Source organism: Ptychodera flava, chromosome 1 (genome assembly GCF_041260155.1).
Source record: "Ptychodera flava strain L36383 chromosome 1, AS_Pfla_20210202, whole genome shotgun sequence".
Lineage (NCBI taxonomy): Eukaryota > Metazoa > Hemichordata > Enteropneusta > Ptychoderidae > Ptychodera > Ptychodera flava.
In genome coordinates this window covers 21570719-21594006 of record NC_091928.1, presented here as the reverse complement: position 1 = coordinate 21594006, position 23288 = coordinate 21570719, and the positions used below count along the sequence as shown (strand labels likewise).

The window sequence follows — 23288 nt, the reverse complement described above, 5'->3', positions numbered from 1 at the left end:
GTCTTTTTCTTACATATAAGGGACAAATATCCACAATTATGGTGGTGCTTGCCTGTCATTTTTCATAAATTGGCAACATAACTAGCACTACTGTAAAATTGTGGATAATAATGGAAGATGATAAGCTTATATTTGAAATACCATACTATTTTCCACACTACAGAATGTTCTTTTGCTGTGAATTTTTATTAGTTACTGTTATTAGTTACTGTACATGATTATTACACCTTGCTGTACAATAAAATGTCCAATCACTCGACTTATTTTCTCCAAGAGTACAAAAACTGTATCATTTGATCAGCGATACACACCTGAACATTTCACAGAATATAGACAGTCACGACTATGTAGCATTGTTTTTTAATTTTGAAATTCTTGTTGGGATCTCAAAGTCGAAACACTGAAATGATGCCCTTGGGAGACCAAATCATAAATCAGTGAACGTAATTACAGACACACAGGGTCATTGGAAATTTGACAGGTAAAATTTTTTTCTCCTGTTGGCATTTGTTGATTAATTCAGAACTGAAGTAATCAGACGGCCAGCGAGAGACAAAATTTCAGTCACACCCACACATTTAAAATTTTACTGTTAGGCCAAGAAAAATAAAAAGTTTGTTTCTCACCCTAGACATATTGCCAAAATGATGCGGCGATGCATGTTTTTTTCTTATCAATTTTGTTTTTATTCTCTAACCAACAAGAACGCGCAAGAAAAAGAAAACAACATACAATGCACGCAGAGATAAATGCACCGGAGTGTTGCCTTAGTATTTTTGTATACACTATAGCAACTTTGACTTTTAGTGCAGCAATGCACAGTTTTGACAGCTTAATATAACAATGACATATGTGTATGGTTCTGAATGGAATGTTAGAGTCAGTTATTTTGTTCACAGTTCTGTTTTATACAGCACTGTGTTATGCACAATCGTCGCGTCTTTTTGCGGGTATTTTTCATTTAATTTCCTCATGAGTAGAAACGAAAGGTTGACGCACTAGACCTGAGTTTACGTAAGTGAGGATGAAAAAACAAACTTTTTATTTTCCTAGGCCTTACACAGTTTCTCTTGACACCCACTGCATTGCTGTTGTTTGTAAGAACTCGAGGGCCTTCCTATCGCCCACTTAAATTGTGTTATCACAGTGTTGCTATATCACCCTGGACAGCAGGATGTAACACAGGATGTGGGGGCGAAAGAGTAACTCTGGTACCAGTTCATTCTCATGGGCAAGTGGTCATTGTCATTACATCACATTACTCCAAGCTTGCAAGTTCATCTCAAACTCTCATAACAGCTGTGTTTCTGAATTTCCTCTGTATCTCGTGATTTACACTCCACGGGAGAAAATAAATGAAAAGTTTGCTCAGCATTTCCTGGTACCAATAATGTCCCTATTGTGTACATTCATGACCGCACCGTTCTTTCTAACATCGACATATTCACTTTCAAAACAGCTGTGAATAGTTCAGACAAAAACGGAGTTTCAATGTCATGTTCTAGCACTACAGGCAGTGACAGTACCTTTTATAAAATGGTGTAACCCTTCCACCATACAAACAAATTACTCCACTCTGCAAATTTGGACCTCTACAAGTTCACATTCCGGTGGGGGGAGGGGGTTACAAGTGCAAATGATCAGTGTGCATTCCAACTAACAACAATTCTGAACGCCTTGATTACAGCTGAAAAACCATCAAGCAATGGGATGAGCTACCCATACCCCGTTACCCAATGAAGCAGTGAGGAGTAAAGTGTCTTGTCCAATGGCACAACGCTAGCCTGGAGTGTCAAGCTCACCGTCCCCTGATAGTGAGTCTGTAACTTTAGACTCACCACAAACTCACCATCCTTCAATAGTAGATCTGGTACCCTAACTACCCCTAAAACAATGCCTCTTTTTAAGGTAGTATGTGCCTCAAGAGGAAAGACTTAAACTTTAGCTTGAACTTTCATCAAGCAAACTTTCAACCATCCTCTTTCAGAACCGAGATTAAAAATCAGGGGTCACAGTGCAAAATTTGGTACCAGAGAAACAAATTAATGAATATTTACCGATATTTTAAATTCAAAATGCTGCCATCCCTGTGTTAACTCTATGGAGAAAAATAAAATTCATAATTTTCACAAAACTAAGCCAGTCAAAACTTTATTTACTCCACAAGCTTCAAAATAAGTGCCTACAAGTGGTAGGTCAAAAGAATATTGTAAAAGTTTGAGAGTCTGAACATCTGTCACTGGGGCCCATTCTACCTTGACCCTTTAACTGTCAATGTTATCCTATGGTATATCATATCCTGATAATGTATGGGATATCACTGGAATTAACTGGTGCTCAATATGTAGCATTCAAGGTGGTACATTTAGTCAAGGGATTAAAATTTCTGTCAACCGGCCTTCTCCAAGCAGGATATGTACTTGGTACGATTTTCTCTTGTCAAAGAGAGCACTCCAATTTAAATGACGAGTTGAATGAACTTTGATGGCGCACAGTAAATTTGCATCCATCAACCAGTTCTGATCAGCATGTCTGACTCCATCATGGCACGTGACAGCAACAGCCCTGACAAAAACTCGCTGGAGAGACATGACAACTGCCAAGGCATCGGAAACAACGCACAATGAAGACACAAGGTACACGTAGCACAATGTGCTACCTGAAGAAACTCTTCTTGTACTTTGTGTTGGGAACTTTGTTTTTGTTCTTCAGTCTTCGGACTGCCTCTCTGATGTGTTTTGGTTGCAGGGGCCCACTCTCCTCCCAGCACTCCTTCACATCCAGCGCTATGGAAACAGGAAGATGAAGAATGAAGCCGGCCATTATGAATGTAAAAGATGCATCTTGATCACATCATGAATTCAGAATACTCATGTACTGGGCTTGTTCGCCATTGTCCGTCATTAGCAAAGGAAGGTCAAGTTTAAGGGTCCATACACTTAAAGTCATTTAAAAGTCAAGGACTTTTCTGCAATTCTAAAGGACTTTTTGAGGTACAAAATACCATTTTCCAGATGTCATTTTTATATGATACCAGTTTTTTATATCATTTACAGATAACTTATACAATATCATGACTGATAATCTTGTCATTATTGAAAACTGTCAGTAGATTGTATCAATTTTCTAGGACTTTCCAGGACTCAAATTCATTTCCAAGGACTTTCAAGGACTTTAACCCTTTAAGTGCTGTAATTTTTCCCACCAAAATTTTAGTGCCACATTCTCCAATTTTTTATGAATTTTTCTGTAATTTTTTTACAATTTTGAACCAAATGGACATAACATTCCATTAGCTACAGTTTTTTATCAAAATTTTTGCAAAAAATTTGAAAAAATTGACTGCAGTATATTTTCACAGGCGACAAAAATTGACTTAGGCGCTCCAGAGTCAACTTTGATTTTGATTTCTTTCATGCAGCTGAACATTGAATAACAGATACATGTATTTGAAATTCGCTGTAAAGGGCATCACACGCTGTTTTTTTTACAAGAAACTTCAGACAAAATAAAATCATGGCATTTTCACTTTTGTCCTTGATCAATACTTGGAAGTGTTTTTCTAAAATATTCAGGCTAACACATGCCAAACAGTGACAATATAATTTCTAGACAAGTACAGGAAACTGTGGTTGATGTTTCTAGACGACTGACCCATAAGTTAATGGATCTGGAAATGATATGCTCACTGCTGACAGATATTTCCTCTGTCCTCTCATTGTGTTTAGTTCAGACCAAACAAAACATGAAGACTCACCTTCTTCTACTATCTCCCCAACATACACTTTGGCGATTCCTGCCATTGCTATGACAACATTGTGTGACACCGAGGAGGAGCCAATTAGAGACTGCATAAGCTGACACCAAACAAAATAGAATGTGGGACAATGTTAATATACATATTAGGTGTGTGAACTGTTTAATTTTATGTACTACAGGCAGCAGTGACATTGGTCTTTGACAACTTGCCGCTATTTAGCCCATGATGTGAAAGGAAATGAGTTTTACTTCTAATTTACTGTGAAGAGGAAAAGTTTTTTACTCACTCGTTTTATAGCTGCCTTTGGAAAGGATGCCCTTCTATACATCTCATACCTGTTCAGCTGTTCCTCAGAAAACGCAGACACAAGAATTCTGTGGACGGAAGAAAAAGATAATTTGAAGAGTCAATACAGTGCCCTTCAATATAGTTGATTTCAAAGTCATGGTCAAAGATGTCCTTCTACTTTATGATGCTATCAACAAATCTTTATTTGAATGTTTCTAATAAAAAATAAGACTACTAAAAAATTTGTAATAATTTGTAAAGTACAGAAATATGTTATATACATTTTAATATATATCTCACATATTTTTGTATTTGTCATATATGTATGGTCTATATATATTATATATATATATATATATATATATATATATATATATATATATATATATATATCCATACCAAACATATATTATATGACAAAAATATATATATATATACATATACATACATACATACATACATACATACATACATACATACATACATACATACATACATACATACATGTGTGTGTGTGGTATATCTTCCTGTCCTTTCTCTCATTAACATGGTTGGGATGTACTATTTTATTGCAATCTTAGGTGTTGTTACTATTCAATAAATAATATTGCTTTTAAAACAAGAGAAAGTATCATCTTTAGTGGTAGCCTAACTTATCACGGCAAGGCAGGCTAGGTAAAAATACTATTTTTATTAAATTAATCCTGTTTGTGGGTCACATATTCACTCTTGCTCAGGAATACAATACTAGTATTTGTGATCAAATTCTACTTGACGCTGATGTAATGATGTTCCCCCTGTCATACAAACAGCTGTTTTTATAACTGCTTTCCTCTCCTCAACAGTTGAAAGACAGTAGTCAAAACTTATGAAGTATAGAATAATTAAATTAAGATACATAATATACATGTATACATTACAATTTCTGTATTTCAATATGTCCGTGAAGACAAATTCATCATCAACATTATTATTAACTCAGAGAAAAACCTTTACGGTGATGAAAAGTTTAAACCAATTTCCTGCAAAAGTTAGACAGTATCACTTTCTGATCTACCAAGTCAGTAAACATCTGTATTGAGTTGAAACCATACATATTTTAACCCACTTGGCTTGGTGTGTTATACCAGCTTAAAAGTCTATACAAATCATGTTCTTGTACAGCATTTATTTTATGGGGCCTTAGAATGTTACAATACAACATATGTACATCCTGTGCTTTGGTAGATTTAACCAGCTTAACTGATGGTGACATATGAACTTGGCAGAATAAGAGGTAAAACGATAAATGCATGAGATTAAAATGTGCTTGGATGAAGAGCTTTTGGATTTTGGGATGAGGTCACAGGTGGTAAGGAAAGAAATGATATAATGTGGTTTCGGATGACATGGCAGTGATCATTTGATAACATGCTGTCAAACAGCTGTTAGTAAGAGCTACAACGGACATACATAATAACATGTAGATGAATGTAAAGACCCCAACGCATAGTGAAACTGCATGGGTAAAAATTAGAAGTGGCTTGTTTAGCAGAACTTCCTCTTTTCACATATTACGTGTAATTACGTGTAATTCCTCCAAAGTAAAGGTACATTGTGGGTTTTCAATGACCCGTTTTTGGACAACATCATTTTCTAAAACAGCATGACACTTATGCTCAAGAGTGATGATATCTTTATGTAGGAAACACTGAGTTTTCTTACTTAGCATTATTTTCACACCTGAAGCAATCATTTTAACCTCTCCAGTTTACAAAATGAAGCTACAATCCAGCCTAAGTGGGTCAGTCTTCTTCTGAGGAAGTGAAAAAAAAAGGTGGGGGGGGGGGGGGGGGGAGTACCCATGGGGCTGAAAATATGGGTGTCATTTAATTTTTGGTAGAGACAAGAGTCAATCCACAGTAAGCCAATCAGAACCAAATATGTATAACAAAGACAGCAAAAATTAAAGAAACTGTTAAGCTCTCTTTTGTTAACAAATTAGATCAAAAGTTGTTTTATTTTGAATTTTTATTATTAATTTTTTTATTTACAAACAAGAGAAAAAGGTACAGCAGAAAAGACAACGAAAACAAAACACAGACACAAGACAAAGAAGGACAGTACTATAAAAAAGACATTCTGAATCTATGATTCAAAGTGCGTTACCAGAGTATGCCAGTTACTCCTATACTTTTCAGTTGTACTATTTTTTATAGAATGTTTCCCTCACTTTTGTGTTTTTGTTTGACCATCGTTATAATTTAAAGAAACAGAACAGAAGAATTTTCCTTTCTTGCCTATTTATTTTTGAAATGCTAATCTGATCGGAAATACTTGTCAAGTTCTCAAATATAAATCTTGAGTGAGTTCTTGAGAACCTCTGTTTTTTTGTTTTTTTGCATGATCTTGGCTCAACAAACCTTCCACATCCAGTGTAACACAGATGTTTCCGGTAGCACCCAATGATTGGACTATCACTGACGTAAACTGTGAAACCGGGGTTAGAAACCAAAATTTAATACAGCATTATTTTGGAACAGCAATAAGTTACTTAGTACTTTGATGGACAGCGTTCCTCACAAGAATAGAGAATTGACATCCTGTACATGCCATTTCTGGACACTAATTTTAATTTCGACTCGCGAACTTCCTGGAAACGATGTGTTAATCTAGCCTGACACGCAAAATGGATTAAACAATGACAGAATATGGTCAAAACCGATGATAAAGGTTTACGGTACCATTACAACATCTTTCAAAATAAAAATTGTAGGTCTTGGAGAGGGATTGTGTGCATATATGGTGATTTCACAAAAACCACATTACCAAATTCAAATCAAGGAGAAATGGTGGGATTATCGATATTCACTTGAATCAACATTTTTTCTATCAGTAATAGTTGGGTTAAATTCGACTGACTATGGTTCCTTTACGTCGAATAGATGACATACAAATAGATTAAAAAAAATCATGGGAATTTTTTTTGATCCAACCTCTGATTCACAGGGTTCTACGATGATGAGTTGTGCATCGAGCGTCCAAATGTGAATGCAGAGCAAGTTACAACGGATCCAGTCCAAGATGGACTTCAATAGAATAAACCGAACAAGTTTGTTTTAAAATAAAAAGTGTTATCCTTCCAGGTCTATGATAGGTTGCACCATAGACAGTTTCTTTCTACTGTTTGTGGTTACATCAAGTCCATAGTTCCGTGGATGAACTGATGGACTTGAATATACTGTATCTAACTTACTGCATTTTCTGTCGTTCTTCCGCCGCCATTTCCTGTTTATGTCTCCATTCTCGTTCTTTCTCTTCCATGGCACTGTCACGTCTTTCAGCCCCTTCTCTCCTTTTCTTTGTCGGACTTTCTCCCCCCTTACCCTGCGTCGCGACATCCTTCCCCTCGGACTGATCGGCTTCGGACTCCCGCTTGCGCTTTTTCGTACTATCGTCACCCGTGTCGATGTGATCGTCGGCTTCCGACTGTTTTCCAACAACATGCTCCTTCACGCTGTCAGCAACGGAGTCCGTGTTGTTTGACTCTGAGGGTTTATCTGGGGCGACCGGCTTCGACACTTCTTCTAATGCTACCGTTGATGATTCCTTGTCGATTATCGGCTCACTCGATGTGCTAGTACTTATGCCTTTCGTGAGGTCCATCTTCGCCTGACGACTGTGCTGTGTGATTTTGTACTGCGAAAAGCAGAAGAAAACAAAGTCGATACGACACACAGACACAGACTAGCTGTTCGTTTGCTCCTACCTTATTACCTCCACAGTAAGCTGTATGTTGTTTCAATCACTTTGATATCGTTTAAAATGCTTGCAAATGGGCACCATAATAATTGGGCTTCAACGTCTGTATTACCTGGTAGATATTGTCCAAAACATAATACTACTTCCTAAGTTTACATCTGCATGTAAAATAAAATGTAAACATTTATGGGAAAAGTAAAAATGAACCGTAGTACATTTCCGGGGCATAGGCTAGACTCAGACGGTATCATTTTGTGGAGGGACCGTGATGTTTTCTAACAATTATTAGGAACGTGAAGAAATAATATCGCAGATAATGTGATGCAGTTTAAAATTTCCTCTTCTGCCCCATTCATTATGCCCCATTTTGGTCCTCCCCAGACACTATATCACATTATCACTTTAAATATTTCGCGGGCAAACTCAAACAGTGTACCTGTGACAAACCAATCCCCATACTGCAGCGTTGCTACGATATCCCATTCTTTTAAATGACTACCTAGGTTTTAATATAGGCTTTCGGCCTTCGATCGACTCTGAAACGGTAGCGCGCCGCGAGCACCTGTGTGACACCACCACAGGCGTGCTGTTTTCTGGGTAGTTTCTATAAGTGTAGTTTATTCTACGTTTCGACGTACTCTTCCGTAGCCAGATCACCAAGGTAAGAATTATTACCTTGGTGATTAGGCTACGGAAGAGTACGTCGAAACGTAGAATAAACTACACTTATAGAAACTACCCAGAAAACAGCACGCCTGTGGACACCACGGTCGCGGTCCCTTCACAACATACAATGCGTTTGACTTGAAATTGCACGCAATACTTTTGACACACAATACGTGTGACTTGAAATTGCACATCTTTTTATACGTTACTCTACATTAGACAATCAGTATGATTCATCCTGGTTGAGGTCTCAGCCTGGTTCGAGCGTACACGTAGGCGGTGTCTACATGGGCCGGTTCCAGTTCAGTCCATTCAGTGTTTCTATATAGATTGCAACGTACCACGCATGGCATGGTTGGATGATACGCCGCCATATATAGGAACAACCATTTTACCCGTAGGGGTAGAAATCATTACTTCCATCAGGTGCAGCAACGTCATAAGCTTACATGTGTACGTGTATACTTGGTATCACGGGAAACTTAAATTTTGTATGAAATAAATTTTATGTTTCACTCACAGTTTGCCAGAAATCATCATGGAGCTTATCGGAGTCGGTTTGACTTGGAAACGTCGCCTGTGGTCATGTTGAGACATGTCCGCCGAACCGTAACATGGGATATTCCACATCACGGGGGCGTACCCATACATACTATTTTTAGAAAGTGACCGTATAAAGCCACAGACAATGGCAGTACAGCCTGGTATATAAATAGCGTTGTGTGGTTGTGCAACACGTCATTTTGACAGACTGCAGAAGTACGCAATGTCTCACAAACGACTCGCCAAACAGTTTCATCGCTTGCTGAAAAATATCGACAGTTTCAGCGACGGGCAAGCAGAAGTAATAGATTTTTCGGACTCGCTGGAAGATTTTACTGTTCGGATATGTCCAAGCGGTGGCCTATACAAGAATGCTGAATTCATATTTAAGGTACGTACTGACTTGCAAGCAATATTCATACTTTAATTTCACATCGTCTTTGTGTCAAACTCTTTTGCTAGGGACTAATGTCAAGACTGTTAATATTAATTTTGAACTTCATCGTACTTGCTTAAAGTTGAAAGACGGATAATTTACAACGTGAATTTCATATAGCCGCCCTTTTTTGTCTCTTCAATTTGCCCAGTATACTTTTGTTTTTTATAGCACATTGGGATTTTAAATTAAAGCCGGGTCTAGCTCTACTAGAAGAGAGGCCTATATATAGTAGAGAGGCAGCTTATATATCAAATATATTTGGCATAGTACGCTTTGCTCCATTTTGTTATGATGTACATGCGTAAAACAAATTTGAGAAGTTCACAAAACGCCATGATCAAAGTTGAAATTCCATGTAATACCGCATCAAAATATCTAAAGACCTCTTTTCAAGTTACATACGGTTTCAAGAAAATTATCGGTTCTGTTTACCTTTAATATATTTTCCTTTCTTTATAGGTCGAACTTGATGAGAGATATCCAACACTTGCACCCACGGTGTCCTGCGAGACACCCATATACCACCCTAACATTGATGCGTACGAAGGGAATCTGTACGACAACGTCTGCGTCAATATCCTAACAGACTGGTCCCCAGATGTGGACTTGGAGGGCGTCGTCCAAGCGGTGCTGTTCCTTTTCTACCAGCCGAACTTGGATGATCCACTCTCCGTGATGTTCACGGCCACCAGGACGGTGAAAGAATACGAGGACAACGTTAAGAGGTCGCTAGAAGGCGGTATAGTCGACGGGTTTCTGTTCGAGAGGAATGTCCATGACGAGAAGCGGTGCTGGAAAACAGTGTGCGGGGACAAGTCCACAAGAGAGCGCAAAGGATGCACAGTGACAGTGAATTGTTGTCATGGTGATGACCAGACCAAACGCACTGGAGCATCAGACTGTCGGGGACTTGTAGCTGCAGAGGAAAGCGCCTGCGAGCAAAGTAGCACACAGGTTCAATCAGTTGAGTCGCGCCAAAATGGTGAAAGCTCAGTCACCAGGTTGAATAGAGAGAATAGTTGCCGTGGGCGAACGAGACGACGAGCTTCACTGAAAAGATTCGTCAATGTTGTACTTGCAATTAAAAACTTTACAAAGGCCAGTGTCTGAACCAGCCCTCTCAGCGAGATTTAGCACTACTACAGTAGCGGAGTCATGGTTCACAGAAAAGTGTAACGAACTTTGCTTTCATTTACAACACACTTTCACGTGTAAATTCTATGCCATCGGAAGTATTCTATTATTTCTGTGCAAGCTTATAATGTTGTCACAATCCTGAAGACGACATTAGCCATGGTCCTGTACCAGGACAAGCCCAGGGCCTAGGGTAGCTATTGAAGAATGGCCTTCAAGATAGCAGAGTAGAGCCTTCAACATCGAGTGTGAAGTAATTTGGCAAAATCATGATACAGACTCTCCGAGTCTGTAATCGTAATCACCGCCGTATAGGTGGTGGCGTGATTAGAGTCGTCGATACTTTGATATTTACGAGACTGAGTTGAGTTGAAAAAAATTCAAAATCAGTTGTAAGCCACGGTCACAAACATCCTCAGGATCAGAATTTGAACAAAAAGTATTGTATTGAACTTTCAGAGAGAGAGAGAGAAATAATAATACGGTTTATTTTGTAAGCCATAAAAGGGCACAAGACTGATATGGGTTAATTTCACACAGATTGTCACGTGTTTTACATTATTTACATCAAGCAGTACAGGGAGCGCAGAACAAATCTTCAGTAAAATGAGGAAATGTTGTTGCGTCTACCGCAGTCTTTACTTAAGCTTAATAAGTAAAGACTGCTTTTATCCAAAAAACTAGATCATATCTAGTTTTTGGATGCTGGTATGTCCTTTTGTTTCTTTTGAAGTGTAATGTAATTGCTACTGTCATTGTAATTTTAGGCTACTACGAAACTATAATAAATTAATTTTGAAACTGCAAAAGTATAGTCTTTATACCAATATTGTTCATAAGTCGATTGAATGCAATGAAGTTGTTGTATTTATGCTTTAAGGCTATGCGACTGATTTCCTACAAGTCTACTTCTCTAGGCTTGATACGAACTGCATGCGGTAGTTTGCACATAAAGCATTTGCTTGATTGCTTGAAATATCTCTTGGATTAGGGCAAGCAACGCGTATGGCGCGAACGTAGCCCATAGCCCACAATACTACACACACACACACAGCGTCTACAAATGCCCTCTTAGCCTCTTGAAGTAGTCATATATTGAATGTACGTTGCGTCTAATACAAGCAATCACCTTTTGAAAGACACATGAACTCAAAGCTAGTGAGCCGCTTTGCCCAATCACAGACAGTAGAGAAACTATGGTCTAATATAGATTGTTAGTTACACGTTTTATTGATCAAGTGAATGAGTGTAGACAGAATATCAAATTTTTAGAAATATGCTTCCATTTTCCCGAAGTTGCTAACTACCAGTTTTGTATTTGTACAACAGATTTGCCCTAAAATGGTCTGTGACCTTATACCAAGTTTTACGTGTGCCATTACGGGTATTAGGTCAAGCCCATTTTGTTACTTCAACTTTTTTAGACGGAAACATGTCGTGTCAGGGACTAAGGGTCACAAACCCGGAAGCCGCGGGCGCCACGCAAGTCATATGATATTGATTGTACTTTGTGCCTAATATAATCATTTACCTATACTCGGCCAATAATCGCAGCTATATCTAGAATTCTGATGATATATCTGCCTTTCTTTTTTAGTAATCTCTTCAAGTTTTTAATCAAAAAAGGCAAATTAAGCACATGTGCAAGATGACTGAACAGCACAACCCGCAATGCGTTCTAATTTCTGCCAGGCGAGGCGACGTACGCTTTGGGGTATTTGTTGTAACGCTGTGAGATAGAACTGACGCGCCGGCCTCGGGCCCGGGGACAGACTAGATATTCGGACTCTCAAATTTTGCACAACTCCTTTCTGATCTGACCTGGTTCATGTTATTGAAAAGTATATTTTTCCCCATTGATTAACACGGGAATAGCAGCCATTTTGAATTCAAATATCGGTAGGAAGGGGTTACCTTCAAAATTTACACAGTGACCCCTGATTTTTACTTGGTATTAAGATAATGATAAAAAGTTTCACTGAGGAAAGTTTGAGCAACAGTTTAAGTCTTTTGACTTTCAAGCGCGTACAACCTTAATGCTCGACAAAGGAAAATAAAAGTCATCGACCGCCGTCGCTTAGTTCATATAAAATTGGGTATGCAATTATCGCTTTGTCTACTCTTAATTCCTAGAAACCGAAAGATAAGTTCATTGACAGGGCTGGGAGTCCCAGTAACACGGTAGCGAAATGTTTTCAATTTTTTTACTATAAAAGAACTTCAAGCTGACAGTTCAGATTACGTCACCTCAATTTTCAAACAGAGGGAGAGCCGAACTTATCATTAAACTTTTAAATTCGTCGTTATTGAGATTTTTTCTTCCGCAGACGACGCTCTTATTTCATTACGTCACAAAATTTTGCCACCACGCACAAAACTAATTCTCCCATGCGTAAATGTGTTATTTTATACTTTATTTACTCTTTTTATTGAGCGGCCAAATTACTAAAAAGCAATTTTTATCGCCTTCCCGAATTCATGGCTAATTTGCGGTACCAGGTTCACGTAGCATCGAATAGCTACGCCTCTTCACATTCACAAGTTATAATAAGTCCGGTTACTTTTTAACTTAAACTTTCAGTTCGACATTCCTTGCTAGTAATATGTGTACAATAATTGTTAATAGTGATGACGCTATTATATCGTCAGATGTGAATCAGAGATATAGCGTAAAGCCCCCATTTTTCTAGTGCGCATGCGCCGTGAATTTATCATCGTTTTGGGCATGTGGACATTCTTGGAATAGATATGTGCTGAAGACAACGGTGGGAGGGCTAATTTTAGGGAACTATAATCTCTCACATGACCCACAAGAAGTAAACGGGAAGTAAAGAAACCAAAGTACCGATTGTCACACCGTAAATTAGTTGTAAATGTCATACAACGTACTTCATAACTATTTATCGCTCCAACCACCGACGATAATGCGTCACCCTATTTAGCTTTCGTGTTTTGTCAAAGACACTAAATAAACATCATGTGAAGAACGTCAAGGCGGAACATCTCCACACCAATCTTTTACAAACCGGTTCACGATAACCCCGAAAAAGAGGAAGCGGCTTTATATGCACATTGCCGAGCACAAAGTGTATGGGGCTGATTCATCCATAGCAGCGTTATCTCAGTCATTACATGTAGGGCCTAGAAACAGACTGATTATGAGTTAAACAGGTTGAACCACAGTCGCTAGCGGACCGGAGTGTCCCGGCTCACAAGCGACTGTGAGTTGAACGCTGTACATGTGTTACGACCAGGAACTACGCAAGTAATACAAAACTTTTGGAATAAGCCTGTCTGTCTGTCTGTCTGTCTGTCTGTCTATCTGCAATACACAACTTTTGGAATAAGCCTGTCTATCTGTCTGTCTGTCTGTCTGTCTGTCTGTCTGTCTGCCTGCCTGCCTACCTGTCTGTCTGTCTGTCTGTCTGTCTGTCTGTTTGTCTGTCTGTCTGTCTGCCTCTCTCTTATATTTGATTTTGTACCAATACACCTTCCGACGAAATGTTAACATGGTGCCACGGCGACCGAAACGATAGCATCGTTATAAAGATGGTGTCAGATATGATTTGTAATGTATGAGCCTCGGCACTTAACAGATTACTGGGACGATAGTATCGACTTGCTACTAACTTGGTTCTTGGTATTTCTGAGTCCTTCCTGAAAAAAGAAATTTTTTTCATTTGTGATCTTTTTTCGGGGTTATCCAGGAGCTATATATTTTGCATTTTATCAGGACAATAGCCCTATTTGAGAAACTGTTTCCGGAAGTATCGTTTCAACATTTGCTATGTCAGCGTATTTCATTTTTGAAGGGAAAGTGAGAAAGCTGTGAGCAACTGCAACCATGCATGATGACCCTACAATTAAAAAAAAATCCCCCGCCCTCGTATTTTCGCTTCTCCCCACGCAATCCCCGCCTGGAAACTCCCCAGTTTCCTCTTTCCAAATTTACAACCCCAACCCGCTACAATGCCCCAAACTGCCCTCCAATATTTTTGCGCCTCCCGTAACGTTGGTAAATCCTCCAAAAATAATCATTACCTTTCCGCGTCACTGAAGTTCCCCCACCATTGTCCGCCAGCCCGGCAAGTCGTCGTCTACGTACGCGGAACACGCCTTACTCACGAAGGATTATTGACTACTTCTGTTCCAAACAATATGTTAATGATATACACACTCTTTTGTAGCGTATACAGTAGTATTCAAGTATTGGAGAAATGAAATGTATGACGTCACAGAATATCAACGATCCTTCATACGATGCTCGCCATGATGCAGAGCGTAATTGGCAAAGCACTCGTCAAATAAATGCCATACAGACCCCTTCTTTGGGACGGCTGACTACTGAGTCAATTTTGAGAAACGTAACCAGAGGCGCTTTTTACATATAACCTGAGAAATTTGAAGAGAATTAAAAAGTTTCGTCGACGGTAACATCCCCATCGCAACTATCCCTCCGTTACGATTTCAATAAATTGTCCTTCCGGTCCGCCTGTCCCTCTTTTTTTTCACGAGGAAAACCCCCGTCAGCGATTCTTGATAAAGTTCCCCGACTGGTAATTACCGTGACGATGAAATATGCTAACCCGCCGCTTTCCTGTCTTCTTCACTAAAATTAAAGAAAGAAATTGCTCACCTGACCTGTTTACAAACATCTGTACTTCTGTTCTCAACCTCGCGTTGCCATGGCATCGTGCAAAAGTTATGCTACCGACATTCTTCACGTTCTTCGATTGCGCCAAAGGTAACGTTTAAACCGTTGTTGGGTAAAATATACGTATGGGTCAAACAGTAGCAACAGCGGAACGACCTACTTTGGTGATTCCATCAGCCCATCCAAGAAAGATTCATTCATCTATGTACTGTCGGTGATCATAAGGGCCGAACCATTTCATTTTGCGGCGGGGCTGAAGAGAGTTTGTGTTACACGGTATCGTTATTTACAGCGGCAATTTTGTGACTAATCAAAGTTTATTACGGTTTGATGGTAGGTATTCTTTTTCGTAGTAGGCTTTGTGATACGATCATCAATTCGCATGTCACCGTTTTGTGGCAACAATAAGCTTATCAAAACACAAAATGCGCGCTAATAAACAATCACATATACCTAAATACATATGTTCGTGCATGCGTACATGTGTACATATATACATACCTACCTACATACCTACCTACCTACCTACATACATACATACATACATACAAACATACATACATACATACATACATACATACATACATACATACATACATACATACATACATACATACATACATACATACATACATACATACATACATACATACATACATACATACGGTACATACATACCGTGTACGTCATACATCATGTTTCAACGATATCCTTTGGATTTCAGTCGTTTGATGATCACAGAGCAACACATTCTCTCTCCCCCCCCCTCATGTCCTAAATGAAGTCTCCCTTGACGGAGTCCGAAGGTCCCTTACAAACTATTGCATCACGCAAAAATTCAAAACGAGGAAGCCACATTCATGCATGTTTTGGGGTTTTTTATCTGCGTTGCAGACGATTTCACCATCCAAGTGTAGTGCTTCAGCATTTTCAATATCGTTTCGACACTGATTTCACAACATTTCACCAGCTATATCAATCCCAGCCTCGGTACTATAAATGGGCTGACGCGAGAATGTTTCAATGAGTCATTTGGAAAGCCAGCTGAGACGACAGAATGTGAGATTATACTATAGACCCGTCTTGTGAATGTGATGACAGCCACTGTACACGCCATGTAGGTGATTCAGATGTTAGTCCTGGGTCACCGTGGCCGGAGATTCCAGCCAAATGGACATTCGAAGGAACAATATAGGCACGTGAACAGCGTGTACCATAAGCGCTTTTGACGAACTGGGGTATTTGAAGACATCACGTTTCAGTATGTGAGAATCAGGCCATTGGAATGTGCCCTACAAAAACTGAGTGAGTGCGTCAGAGAAGGTTCATATTTCGCCCCTATACGGGTACAAAGTACATAGTGACATTGTGACGTAAAAAGCTCTATAGCAACAGGTGTTGCTGTGACGTCACAACGAGAGTGCAACTGGTTGTTGTAGCGCGCCCTCTAACAACAAGGTGGCTCGTTGACGCAGCATCATAACGAGGGACCGTGGACTGTATTGAAGGGGAAAAACGGTTTATGATATAAAACGGGATCACGGGATTTACTTCATTCCAGATTCTAAATTAGATTCCTTTCTTTGACGAAAGAAATATTAAAAACGCTCAAATGCTCAGAAGTGTCACTAAGGAGATATACTATCTCATGCAGACGATTGGTGACCTATCTGTCGGTCAAGCCAAGGTACTTGATTTTGGCGAAGACAGCACCATTCTTGTTGCCATAGCTCCCGACGATGGGTTATACAAAGGTGGCCAGTTCATTTTTCGGGTAAGTTTAGCAGGAACTCAATAATATTAAAAGTCAACCACTACTTACTCTATTTCCTTTCTTTCCAGAAATAACAACTTGGGAATGGTTTGGAGATTCGTTCGTTCAGTCTTCATCAAAACAATGTTTGATATTTTTACCGTCTTCTTTTGGGTAAAATAGCAGTAACATTAATTTGGTTGTATTCATCAAAATATTCTTGAGCAAACAAATGTATGTTTTCTCCCCCCGATGCATTTCAAATACGATGTTCTATATTACCTTGGCTAAAATTCAATGGTGAGCAACTCTTTGTGCAAGATACGAGATTGATTAGTATGTATTTACGCAAACTATATTTATGAGCATCGTTTCAGCATTAAATTGCTATGCAAATGATCCCTTATAAATGTGGAAACTCATTTACCGTTCATCTTGCTCGTGCATGAGCAAGAACATGCAGATACATATACAAAAGCTTATAGGCCAAATACTCCAAAAAGGGAACTACCAAAAAATACGATAAGATGACATAGAACACACAAACACTTAAAAGAAATAACAAAATCGTACACATAACAAACAACTGAAACACAACATTAAATACAAAATAAACAATCACAGTAACGTAACAGAAAACATGGCCGTGGAAATAAATCAGCTATTTCCAAAGAAAAGCCGACAACAACATGAAATTCAACAACAACCTATCATCGCTCAAACTATGAAACTCCGAAAAATAGTACTAGGCAAAAGCCTTAAAATTCATTCGGACACCAACAAAACCAAACAGAATAAAACCACCTCAGGATTTCAACAATAAAGTCGTATAATGTGACTACGCTACATCGTGAGACACAAACAATCGCAACAACACCAATTCAAAGAAAAGTCAAATTGGACTCCACGAACAACAAAAAAAACAAAAACTTGAAAGCTATCTGAAGCTGCTAAACTCGCACTTCTAGAGATACCCTTTCAAACAAGGAAACAAAACATGTCGCGTGCCAAAGAATCGCGATAAACCAGCTTGCAAACATTGGACAAATTTTGGGAAAATAACCCTTCGACAAGGGTCGGTTTTTCGTTATTGTCAACACAAACGATTACGTACTCGAATGCGAAAGGCAATTACGTAACACTCAGTATTATACACAACAAGCCAGAACAAAGAGTAAACAAAGTAAATGAACTATTATTAAAATGTACGAGAACAAGCACATCAACCAGGATACTTGTAAGTATCTTGATCCAATAAACATAAATCCGTACCCCGCAGTGGTACTTATTGCCTAAAAATTCACAAACCTCCGCAAAAATCTAAAAGACACACCAGTCAAAACAAAATTTACCGAAGTAAAGAAATATAGAACAAACAAACCGAACCACCAAACGGACTCACAACGTGACCAAATTAATATACTTGCCTCGCTAATCGGAAAGCAAGACCACTAAAATGCATTAAAATAAATTTTCACAAACACAAACTAAGGAAAGAATCTACACTGCGACTGATGAGAAACCACACACTCGGGTTTCGAAACGCAAGCGTCAAAGGGCGACTCTATCAACTTTTGTAACAACATAGGTCCGGCTGCGTCTCGCCATAAGCTTTCCCCACACAAACAAAACATTACCGTACACACTAATCCAAACTTCTCTACAGATATCCAAAGCGAAACAAACATTTCATTAACACAAACAATCGGATAAGAGTGTAGGAACACATTTTCGAAACGAATCAAACACAAACTCGACACAAAAACATTTAGGATAGTAGGTGGGGAGCCTGTTTCACATTTTTTACATCTCGCTATACTGTCTACGAGCGTTCAATCAATCAATCAATCAATCAATCTATTTATAAAGCGCCTGTATCCTATAAATCAATAGTTCAAAGGCGCTGGACAGAATTAAGCAAAAGCTTTAGTGAATAAGTAAGTTTTCAGGTTCTTTCTGAAGCTGGTGGCTGATGGCTTCTGTCTAATTTCAAGAGGAAGTTTATTCCACAGTCTAGGCGCGGCGCGCGAAAATGATCGTCCACCGTAAGAGTCAAGATTGTAGCTTGGTTCCTTCAAAAGACATTTAGCAGATGAACGGAGAATCCTTGTACATTGCTTTTCCTGGATGAGGTCGGTTATGTAGGTTGGCGCCAATCCGTTGAGTGCTTTATAGGTAGTATAGAGAACTTTGAATTGTATCCTTGACTGCACTGGTAACCAATGAAGCTTCTTGAGAATAGGTGTAATGTGTTGACGTTTCTTGGTACGGGTGACGACTCTTGCAGCGGAATTCTGTGCATGTTGAAGTGGTTTGATGTGGTCGTAAGCTAAGCCATATAAAAGTGCATTACCGTAGTCCAGTTTTGATGAAAGTATAGCTTGGACAAGCTGTTGACAAGTGTTGGTGGTGAGATAATTACGGATATGGCCGATTTTTCGAAGGTGAAAGTAAATAGAACGGCATGTAGTGGATATATGTTTCCGGTAGGAGAGGTGACTATCAAATTCGACGCCAATATTCCGTGCTGAATCTGTGAGTGAAACAGGACTTGAACCAATGATGATGTCAGCAATTTGGCATGGCGCACGGCTAAATTTGGAACGAATAAGTAGCACTTCTGTTTTTTCATCATTTAGTTTTAACTTGTTGTGAGTCATCCAGAGCTTGATGTCATGTACTGCCTTTTCCATAATATTGACTGAAGACTGGGTATCAGATGGTGCAAAAGATAAGTACAATTGATTGTCATCTGCGTAGAGATGGAATTTAAGGTTGTGTCGTCTGATAAGCTGACCAAGTGGGATGATGTAAATACAGAAAAGGAGAGGACCAAGCACAGATCCTTGTGGGACACCAGACTCCAGTCGCTGTGATGCTGATAGTGTGCCCTCTATGTTCACGCATTGATATCGATTTGTGATGTATGAGGTGAACCATTTCAATGGTATGCCTGAAATACCAAGGTCAGAGAGCCTGGAAATGAGAATGGCGTGATCAATCGTATCAAAGGCTGCTGAGAGGTCCAGAAGCACAAGAAGAACATGCTTGCCTGTGTCGAGTGAAATGCAAATGTCATCATGGACTTTGAGAAGAGCCGTTTCCGTACTGTGGAATTTCCTATAGGCAGATTGTAGCGGTTCCAATAACCCGTGCTCCGATAGATACGAACTCAATTGTAACGCAACCACTTTCTCCAGGATTTTAGAGAAAAATGGCAGGTTGGAGACCGGCCGGTAGTTTTTGAAATTATTACAGTCAAGCGACGCTTTCTTTAGTATTGGCGTTACCATAGCCGATTTGAACAAATGTGGGACAAGACCCTGCTTAAGTGATGCATTTATAATGCCGGACAGGTTCTTTGCGAGTTTATGCGCGCATTGTCTCACAAGTGAAGTTGGAATCGGGTCCAGCATGCAAGATTTAGGTGGAGAAGTGGCAATAATGTGTTGTACCTGTTCTTGATCGATGTCTTGAAATTCATCTAATGTTTTGCCGGCTACTATGTTAATGTCAGGCAAATTATATGATTGTCCAGAGAGATTCAGAGTGGAGCGTATGCCTTTGATCTTATTGATGAAGTAACTACTAAACTGTTCAGCTAGGTCTTCGGATGTGTCGTGGGGTGGTAGAACTTTCTTTTTTGAGGTACCAGACAGTGAAGAGAAAATCTTGAACAATGATCGTTGATCGTTGGCATTTTCTTTGACCAGATCAGTGTAGTACGTTATCTTTGATTGTCGAATAAGCTGACTAACTTTCCTGCAGTGCTCTTTGAATATTTGACGATGAACCTCCAGTTTTGTCTTGCGCCATGTATGTTCAGCTGATCTCCGTTTCTTCTTTGCTACGTCAATGTCACGAGTGTACCATTTGGTATCGGGGCGAATGATTACGGTTCGAGTTTTAGACGGTGCATGTTTATCTAGGAGCTCTTTCAGATAGGAATTCTGGCTAAAAATGGCTGTCTGTAAATCAGTTGACTTTAAATTCAGTTCTTTAAATTCTAAAAATAAAGTCATCTGCCACTTTTTCTGTATACGCGGTTTGGCAAAACTCATCTCTTCAATCGAAAGTCGGGCGATTTCATGGTTCTTTGGGCACTTAAGTGTACGTCGAGCTTAAGGAATGTAGTTACATTCGCGATGTTTTATTCGAAAATTATTTATTCCTTCAAGGGCAAATGCACATAATTTATGCTGTTGGAAATACTGGCCGCTCATAAACAAGACAATAAACTCAATATATGTGCATTTTTACTTATATTGTCAAAGTACCACCGACACCCACAAAAAACCAAATGGTTCAGTCCAGTATTTGCAACTCTGCCATCCGACTGGTCAACAGGAAATCAACCATAGGTGTCTTTTGGCACGCGTATACGCCAGTCACCTAGGCGACGGTAATCTGCACCACTTATCACCATCGGGAAGGTACTCCTCCCCATATACCACTGGTAATCCCACCCTCAAGGCACTGCGTCATTCGACCAAGCATTGTTATTGTAATTTCCTGCATAAAATTAACAGCGAGGTCAACCGGTCAAACTCTCTCGGCATTTTCTCTCATGTGTCCATCGAAAATGGCGAAAATAATTCCATTGAAAAAAAAACATTCCACATTACATTCAGTATTTGGAGGAGTTATTTTACAGTAGAATTACAGTCAAATTGCGTTTTTTAAAGAGAGAAAGTCACCCATTTTTCATGAATTTTGTTTGATACGAGATACTATTTATATTGTTTGACATGTTGAAAGATACTAATGAATGGGTGACCATGCGTATGTTCGACCCCCAGTTTTAGACAAATTAAATGAAACCACGAGAATGAATTAATGGTCATGACCATTAATTCATTCTCGCATTGGTTTCATGTATCATGTAAAACCGGGGTCGAATATATGCATGATCACCCATCAGTATCTTTCAACATGTCAAACAATATAAATAGTATCTCGTATCAAACAAAATTCATGAAAAATGGGCGACTTTGTCCTTTTAATACAAATGACATTAGAACATCGAATTTAACTGCCAGCGGAGCTTTGTTATCTAGCCAACTAACCCCTGATCTTTTCGCCCACAGATACGAATTTCAAAGAGTTATCCATTGTATGCCCCGGATGTTGCTTGCTTGACGCCCATCTATCATCCAAACATCGAGAACGTGCTAGCGTTTGGAGAGACGGAGGCCGATGTATGCATAGATCTGCTTGATGACTGGGAGAGCACGTACAATCTGGAGCACGTCGTACAAGCCATTCTCTTCCTGTTTTTTCAACCCAACTTGGAAGACCCTTTGAGTCCGATGTTCGAACCCAGGATGGATGAGATAGCATTCGCTGAAAACGTCCGGAAGTCATTAGAGGGAGGCTCCGTGGAAGGGATTAAGTTTCCCAGAAATCTGCTGGGCGAAGGTTGCGCAGATGACGTCACACGCCCTCTCCAGGAAACCAAATCAGTTGCAGTTCTCGCAAATGGCAAGGTAGCTGGCGACATTCCCCAATCAGAGGGTGTTTACAGCAGGAAAAGCGTGTTCGTCACGTGAAACAGGATCGTCAATTGTTTGGGCAAAATCACGCTACGGCAGAAAGACACAAAGGAAGAGTAAGATTGAGATCGAAATCTGCAGTGCAATGTCCTCTTTCCTTTTTTGTCGGGTGCCACAATTCCTGGCAATATTTATTTTGGAACACAGATGACACACAACCTATGAATATCGTATCTGTAAAATTAATAGATGCAATGTGTGAAACTGATATCACTTCATTATTATGAAGATGGTCAAGAAGAAAGAAAAATGATTTTTTCATTCAGTGGAAAAAACTTTTCTGTGGTAATCTCATACTGAAGTACTTATAATAAATGAAAGAAAATCGCATCACTTTTATTGGATGAGGAGCAAAATCAAATGTCGTGTTTTCTACGGTTTGATCCACTATTATGCGTTATAGTTCGGTGATCTCATCTCGACACCATTTGTCAATTTAATATCAAACTATTGGCAGCCGAATATTGGGTCCAAGTTAAACTTTCAACAATATGTAACCTGCCATCGTTTGTTGAGAGCGCATTTTAGTCCTCAATATTTTGTGTACTACATGTTATTTATTGATACGGAATTGATTATTAAAATAATCCATGGAATGAATGGACGTTTTATTGTGATAAGAGTTCCGTCCTTGTCATCTTCAATGGCATTGTGCATGGCGAAACTGTGATGAGAGAGAGAGAGAGAGAGAGAGAGAGAGAGAGAGAGAGAGAGAGAGAGAGAGAACACCATTCGTTTTCGAGTGAAAGTGTGGTTCT

General features: G+C 39.3%; 3 protein-coding genes across 5 annotated transcripts; 2 read left to right on the top strand and 1 right to left on the bottom strand.

The window, feature by feature from the left end:
- Positions 1-2120: 2120 nt before the first annotated feature.
- On the bottom strand, positions 2121-9046 carry LOC139132716 (transcription initiation factor TFIID subunit 11-like). 3 transcript variants are annotated; one of them, XM_070698999.1, is made up of 5 exons: positions 8976-9046; positions 7284-7726; positions 4047-4134; positions 3758-3857; positions 2458-2786 (listed from the first exon to the last, which is right to left on the bottom strand). In XM_070698999.1, the coding sequence occupies exons 2-5, from the start codon at positions 7691-7693 to the stop codon at positions 2656-2658; spliced, it is 729 nt and encodes a 242-aa protein (XP_070555100.1). In that variant the 5' UTR covers positions 7694-7726; positions 8976-9046; the 3' UTR covers positions 2458-2655. The 3 variants fall into 3 exon arrangements, with proteins under 3 accessions (XP_070555086.1, XP_070555100.1, XP_070555093.1); XM_070698992.1 differs by lacking the exon at positions 8976-9046 and adding an exon at positions 8670-8794; XM_070698985.1 differs by lacking the exon at positions 8976-9046 and having other exon boundaries at positions 2121-2786; positions 7284-7778.
- Positions 8779-11037, top strand: LOC139132705 (NEDD8-conjugating enzyme Ubc12-like). Its single transcript, XM_070698975.1, has 2 exons — positions 8779-9389; positions 9897-11037. Exons 1-2 carry the CDS (start codon positions 9222-9224, stop codon positions 10545-10547), a joined length of 819 nt encoding a protein of 272 aa, XP_070555076.1. The 5' UTR covers positions 8779-9221; the 3' UTR covers positions 10548-11037.
- Positions 11038-16250: 5213 nt separating this feature from the next.
- Positions 16251-23150, top strand: LOC139133022 (uncharacterized). Its single transcript, XM_070699408.1, has 2 exons — positions 16251-16999; positions 22066-23150. Exons 1-2 carry the CDS (start codon positions 16838-16840, stop codon positions 22525-22527), a joined length of 624 nt encoding a protein of 207 aa, XP_070555509.1. The 5' UTR covers positions 16251-16837; the 3' UTR covers positions 22528-23150.
- The last annotated feature ends 138 nt before the right edge of the window (positions 23151-23288 follow it).

Coding starts and splice junctions, on each gene's coding strand:
- LOC139132716 (XM_070698999.1), bottom strand. CDS start 7,693: ATGGACCTCACGAAAGGCATAAGTACTAGCACATCGAGTGAGCCGATA. Junction 4,135..7,283: donor GAAGAACGACAGAAAATGCA/GTAAGTTAGATA, acceptor TTCCGTCCACAG/AATTCTTGTGTCTGCGTTTT. Junction 2,787..3,757: donor TGGGGAGATAGTAGAAGAAG/GTGAGTCTTCAT, acceptor CTGTTTCCATAG/CGCTGGATGTGAAGGAGTGC.
- LOC139133022 (XM_070699408.1), top strand. CDS start 16,838: ATGCTCAGAAGTGTCACTAAGGAGATATACTATCTCATGCAGACGATT. Junction 17,000..22,065: donor GTGGCCAGTTCATTTTTCGG/GTAAGTTTAGCA, acceptor TTTCGCCCACAG/ATACGAATTTCAAAGAGTTA.
- LOC139132705 (XM_070698975.1), top strand. CDS start 9,222: ATGTCTCACAAACGACTCGCCAAACAGTTTCATCGCTTGCTGAAAAAT. Junction 9,390..9,896: donor ATGCTGAATTCATATTTAAG/GTACGTACTGAC, acceptor CTTTCTTTATAG/GTCGAACTTGATGAGAGATA.